General features: G+C 37.1%; 1 protein-coding gene across 1 annotated transcript; it reads left to right on the top strand.

The window, feature by feature from the left end:
* The first annotated feature begins 461 nt into the window (after window positions 1–461).
* LOC116113200 (protein SUPPRESSOR OF MAX2 1) lies at window positions 462–4,420 on the top strand. The gene is made up of 3 exons (XM_031399351.1): window positions 462–1,889; window positions 2,230–2,512; window positions 2,626–4,420. The coding sequence occupies exons 1-3, from the start codon at window positions 700–702 to the stop codon at window positions 4,240–4,242; spliced, it is 3,090 nt and encodes a 1,029-aa protein (XP_031255211.1). The 5' UTR covers window positions 462–699; the 3' UTR covers window positions 4,243–4,420.
* Window positions 4,421–6,675: the final 2,255 nt, after the last annotated feature.

Below are 6,675 nucleotides of genomic sequence, written 5' to 3'. Positions count from 1 at the left end.
TTCTCTCTCTGTGTCTATATATATATATATATATATGTTTCACCGAAACTTTAAGAAAACGATGTCTGGAGGTTAAAACAAACCTATAAAAAAATGTTTAAAACATGATAGCTGAATAGTGTATTAATTTGAAGAGATTATGAGACATTAGAAGTAGGAGACAGATTTTGCTTGCATTACATTTCTCTCTCTCTCTCTCTCTCTCTCTCTCACTGTCCACAAAGCATTTTCCAGAAATCCTTGCAACTCATAGTACAATATTATTATAATACTTCCAAGTCCTCAATTTTCCATAAATTCTTCTCTTTCTCTTTCTCTCTACAATATATATATATATATATATATATATAAATAAATAAACAAAACATACACTTCATTCCATCTGCTCCTTAACTACTTTACATGTTCTCTTCTTCTTACTACTGTAATATTTGAGAAAAAGTTGAACCAGTAACCACTTCTTTTTATATATACTATATATAGTCTTGGTTTTCTTTTAGCTTTATTTATTTTGGATATTCAATCACTGAGATAGAGAAAGAAAGATAGAATAAGAGGAAGAAATGGAGAAGCTTTGCATGAACTCTAAAGGGATCTCTATTTGTTGATTATTTTGTTTGTGTTTGGGTTATAGTTTTCTTTATTTAATTCAGATTATATATATAGAAAGGAGGAATTTTTATCGTTATATTGAGACAAATGAGAGCTGGGTTGAGTACGATTCAACAGACGTTGACGCCGGAGGCGGCAAGTGTGTTGAACCATTCTATAACGGAAGCGGGTCGACGGAACCACGGCCAAACGACGCCGCTCCATGTGGCGGCGACCCTTTTGGCGTCCCCATCTGGGTTCTTAAGACAAGCGTGTATAAAGTCTCATCCCAATTCGTCTCATCCGCTTCAGTGCCGGGCTTTGGAGCTCTGTTTCAGCGTGGCCTTGGAGCGTCTCCCCACCGCGCAGAACATGAGCCCCGGCCTGGACCCGCCAATTTCCAATGCTTTAATGGCCGCTCTTAAGCGGGCACAAGCCCATCAACGCCGTGGATGTCCCGAGCAACAGCAGCAGCCGCTTTTAGCCGTGAAAGTTGAGCTTGAACAGCTTATAATTTCCATTCTTGATGACCCGAGTGTGAGTAGAGTGATGCGTGAAGCTAGCTTTTCAAGTCCGGCGGTTAAGGCCACTATTGAACAATCCTTAAATTCGACCCCTTGTTCTGTTTCAGTTTCGAATTCGAGCCCAATTGGGTTGGGATTGAGGCCTAATCTTAATAGAAATTTATATGTCAATCCGCGGTTGCAGCAAGGAACCGGAGGGGGAGTACAATCTGGGCAACAAAGAGGAGAAGAAGTGAAGAGAGTAATGGATATATTGATGAAAAGTAAGAAAAAGAATCCGGTTTTGGTGGGGGAATCGGAGCCGGAAATGATCGTAAAAGAATTGTTGATAAAGATTGAGAGTAAAGAGTTAGATGGGGTGTTGAAGAATGTTGAGGTGATTCGTTTGGGGAAAGATTTTAGTTTTGAGAAGGGCGAGCTTGTGTTAAAGTTAAGAAAATTGAGTGGGTTAATTGAGAGCAAGATGGTTGGAAATGGAGGGGTGATTGTGGATTTGGGTGACTTGAAATGGCTGGTGGAGCAACAGCTGAGTTTTGGGGTGTCGAATTCGGGGGCGGTACAACACCAGCAAGTGGTGGCGGAGGCGGTGGCGGAGATGGGGAAGATGCTGGTAAGATTTGATGGTGGTGGTGGTGGAGGGAGGTTGTGGTTGATTGGGACAGCTACTTGTGAAACATATTTGAGGTGTCAAGTTTATCATCCTTCAATGGAAAATGATTGGGATCTGCAAGCTGTTCCTATTGCTGCCAAAGCTCTTCCAGGGATGTTCCCCAGGTATATTTTGACCAATTTCTCAATGATTTTAGATTACACCTTAGATTTATCATCATCATCATCAAGAATTTCTGTCTATAGAATCCAAGATTTTAGAGTTTTTATCTATAGATTTTTCCTTCTCTTGAGAAACTTACTCATTTTGAAGTTGAATCTTGTGTTTAGATATGGAATCCTAAAGTTTTTTTTAGGTGTTTTTATTTATTTATTTCTATATTTTTACAATGGTCTTAGTTCATGATTCAACTTTGCAGTTTCTTGGACTTTGAATGATGACCTTCATGTTTGTTTAATTTGGTCGTATATTTACTTCTTTTTTTTTTCCCCCCTTTTTTCAAAGGATTGGGAGCAATGGGAATGGAATTCTGAGTAGCTCTGTTGAGTCTTTGTCCCCATTGAAGGGCCTTCCAACAAGGCGGGTCTCTGAGAACATGGATCCTGTTCAGCGAATGAGCTGTTGCCCGCAATGTATGCAGAATTATGAACAAGAAGTTGCGAAATTAGCCAAGGAGTTTGAGAAGTCCTCATCAGAAGTTAAATCAGAGGCAGCAAGGCCATCGCTGCCACAGTGGTTGCATAATGCTAAAGCTCATGATGATGCTAAAACAGTGGATCAGACACCGGTAAGTTTAAGTCAAATTGATCACCTCGTTTCGGATAATGTTTTGTTCTTTGTGTTTAAAGACTTGATTACTTCTAGATTAACAAGTCATTTGTATTGTTGTGCTTTTTTCAGACCAAAGATCATGATTTGATCTGGAAGCAAAAAAGCCAAGAATTGCAGAAGAAATGGAATGATACATGCTTGCAGCTACATCCTAATTTCCATCAGCCCGGTTTTGGTACCGAGAGAATCATGCCATTGCCTCTCTCAATGACGAGCTCATACAATCCAAACCTGTTTGCACGCCAACCTTTCCAACCAAAGTTACAACTGAATAGAAACCTTGGAGACGCACTACAATTGAACACAAATCGGGTCCCCAGCCAGCCATCTGATCGTGCAGTTTCTCCTCCAGGTAGCCCTGTGAAGACACAGCTTGTTCTTGGTCGATCAAAGGAAAGCACGCCTGAGAAAAACCATAAAGAACATGTCAAAGACTTCTTAGGCTGCATATCTTCTGAACCACAGAGTAAGTTCCATGAATCAAACATAGTAGATGCTGACTCGTTCAAGAGGCTTGCCAAAGGTCTATTGGAGAAAGTATGGTGGCAACACGAAGCAGCGAGTGCTGTTGCTACAACTGTCACTCAATGTACATTGGGGAATGGAAAGCATAGAGGTGCTGGATTGAAGGGAGACATGTGGCTATTGTTTACTGGTCCTGACAGAGTTGGCAAGAAAAAGATGGCATCAGCTCTATCAGAGCTGGTATGTGGTGACAGTCCAATAACGATCTCTCTTGGCTCAAGACGTGATGATGGAGACTCTGATGTTAGTGTCCGTGGTAAAACAACTTTGGATAGAATAGGAGAGGCAGTGAAGAGACACCCGTTTTCTGTGATCTTGCTTGAAGATATTGACGAAGCAGAAATGCTTCTTCGAGGAAACATAAAACGGGCAATGGAGAGGGGCCGGCTTATTGATTCCCATGGCCGTGAGATCAATCTAGGGAAGGTTATCTTCATTCTCACTGCAAATTGGTTGCCAGACTCTCTCAAATTCTTGTCCCATGGCATTACCCTCGACGAAAAGAAGGTAGCTAGTTTAGCAAGTGGAGGTTGGCAATTAAGGCTCTCCCTTTGGGAGAAAACAGCAAAACGCCGCCCCAGTTGGCTTCACGATGAAGAAAGATCAACAAAACCAAGAAAGGAAACTGGTTCTGGACTATCATTTGACCTGAATCAGGCTGCTGATGTTGGAGATGACAAAGCAGACGGATCACACAATTCAAGCGACCTCACAATTGATCACGAAGAAGAACATGGCCTTAATAACAGACTGTTATTATCACCCTCAACCTCGCCAGCATCTCACCACCTCCTTAACTCAGTAGACAGCGCCATTGTCTTCAAGCCTGTGGATTTCAGCCTCATTAGACACGACATTATAAACTCGATTACAAAGAAATTCTCCACCATCATCGGCAATGGTCTTTCACTCGAAATCCTTGACGACGCCCTCGAAAAAATTGTAGGCGGTGTATGGCTCGGCAGAACAGGTTTAGAAGAATGGTTAGACAAAGTCTTGATCCCTAGCTTGCACCAGCTCAAATCAAGGTTACCCACCAATACCGGTATGACAACAGATGAATCTTTGGTCGTTCGGCTTGAAACCGACGACGACTCCGGTACCCGAAGCCTCGGCGATTTGCTTCCGAGTGATATCAAGGTGGTGGTTGAAGGGTTGTGATTGTGATGAAAGGGATGTTTTTGGTAGAGATGTAAATATGGCCAAATGTTTTTGGCGGGGAGTGATAAACAGTTGAGGGTAAAGAGTAAAAAACAGTTAGAAGAGGAGACATTGATAGATTAACGGTACCTTTAGGAGCCAGTTAGGCAATGTCTCACCCTTTATTATTATTATTATTACTATTATTATTATTATTATTTCATTTCTTTATATTAAAAAATTTATAGTATTTTGTCATAGATATTTTTTAAATTACATGAATCATGATCAATAAAAATGAGGCATTCCTCTCTCTCTTTAATGTAATATATGAAATTTCTAGTTATAATATATTCATATTTTATTTATAATTGATGTGACAATTGATTTGATAAATTATTTTAAATATTATATCGTCGCAACATTTACATTGTTACGAAACTAATTCCTTTCGATTAAATTTTGAAATTTAAATCAATTCCAGTATGTCGAAATCATCTTATAGAGTGAATTTATATAAGTCAACTTAAATAAATTTGATTTACTATTAAATAACACTAGTCGTGTGGTGATTAGATTTTAGGTGATATATCGATATCACTCTAATCATGTCATGGCATTGCTCACTTTAACATGAGTACCATGCCTCATAAATTGATTTTCTATACATGATATTATTCTATAGCTGATTTTGTAACGTTAATAAAAATAAGCTTTTCAAACTATAATTTTATATTTAATACTATATTCCAATATAAAATTAAACATAAAAATGTCATGATTAATGATTGGATTATAACAAAACTCTAACATCTTCTCAAAAAAAAAAAACTCTTAGATCTAATGGTCATAAGTTGTACTATTGTATCGAGTCAACAATAATACAATATAGAGAAATTTCAAATCTTAAATATCTCGTTTTATGTAAAACATTAAGTTATTTTTTAGGATATGTTACATCAATTAAACTAAATCGATAACAGAAAAAATTCTACATATTTTTTATTGAGCATCGAATGACCACTTTTACCATTTTATATAGAAATAACATTATTACAATTTATGGAGACGGATTCCATAACTTCGGATATGGAATCCTATGGTCAATATATATAATAAAAATATATTAAAAGTCTATGAAAATTCATTATCAAAGTGACCCCACATTACAAAAACCAAATGTGACCTTTTTAATTTGAAAATTCATGCTTATTAATATCAACCCAATTTAAAAATTCATAAATTCACCTCTTATTTTGCGATGAAATTGACTTGACATTTCTATTTTATTTTATTTATTTTAAATTTTGATAATTGAATGGTTGTGAAGGGCTACCTAATTTGTTTGCAACGTGTTGTGACACGAGAATCATGCGGTTGCTTTCAAATGATTTTGGCTCTTTTCAGTTCTTGTCTTCGGAGTTGGTGAAAATCAGACCGTTTAAATTTCACCTTTTCTGTTTCAGTCAACACGTGGCACCATTCTATCTTCCTTTTTGTGCGGCGCCATGGCACAATCACGCTTGCGTGTTCGACTCAACGAAATCTGCCAGCCGTCAGATGAGTCGACTTTTCAAGCCGGTACTACATGATTATGATGCTTTTACCAAAGAGATTTTTTCAATAATCAAATCAAACCTCCAAAGCAATATATATTTTTTATTTTTTCTCTTTAATGCGTAAATACGAGTTTCACCAATCACCCCTAAATTTGGGGATATACTAATACTGAAAATCTATAAAATACTATTCAAAATATCTCATAATTCTAATTAAAAATGAGTTTATGGAGAGTTTAAGAAAGATTCTATTTTAGAATTTTAAAAATGTATATATCTATATGTGAGATCTATATAACTACTCTTCAATGCAAACATCCTGGAAATTTAATATGCCGTTTAATAGTGAACGTCTAATTGCTCATTGCAGAAATCATACAATAAAAAAGGAGTAACTAAACACTCATATATACATATAACTTTATTATTATTCTTTGTGATTCGATTCTTGGATTCCTTCTTGATTTATGTGAAATCAAGAGTCTTAATCACTATAATTAAACCGCATTCGATTCATGTGATCTTCACCTAAACGATGCAATTTAAATATGGCATGGACACTTGGAAGATGAATTAAATTTCACAATAATGGGATTAAGATGAGTAGAATTGACAACATGGTAAATAGAGGTGGAGATATGTATGAAGTAGGAAAGAAAGAAAGATAAGACCAAAAGCATCAAAATCCAAAGTGTTCAAATTTATTAAAAAAATTAAAACATAGCCTCCCCAAAAGGGAACTTCCCTTTTGCATTAGTGGATACAAGCAAGTCAAAATTGATTATGCATAGGAACAAGCTGGATTTGAATGGAGAGGAGAGGACAGCTAAAGCTTTTAATGAGTCCCCCAACCTTGCATGTGTTCTCGTTTAATATTATTCAATCCCCCCACCAC

This window comes from Pistacia vera, unplaced genomic scaffold (genome assembly GCF_008641045.1).
Source record: "Pistacia vera cultivar Batoury unplaced genomic scaffold, PisVer_v2 Contig674, whole genome shotgun sequence".
NCBI lineage: Eukaryota > Viridiplantae > Streptophyta > Magnoliopsida > Sapindales > Anacardiaceae > Pistacia > Pistacia vera.
The sequence above is the reverse complement of the archived record's forward strand: the minus strand, read 5'-3'. Positions and strand labels throughout refer to the sequence as shown.

Bases quoted from the DNA above. Each gene is read 5' to 3' on its own strand.
- LOC116113200 (XM_031399351.1), top strand. From the start codon at position 700: ATGAGAGCTGGGTTGAGTACGATTCAACAGACGTTGACGCCGGAGGCG. The intron at 1,890-2,229 runs GTATATTTTGAC...CTTTTTTCAAAG, and splicing joins CTTCCAGGGATGTTCCCCAG to GATTGGGAGCAATGGGAATG. The intron at 2,513-2,625 runs GTAAGTTTAAGT...TGCTTTTTTCAG, and splicing joins AAACAGTGGATCAGACACCG to ACCAAAGATCATGATTTGAT.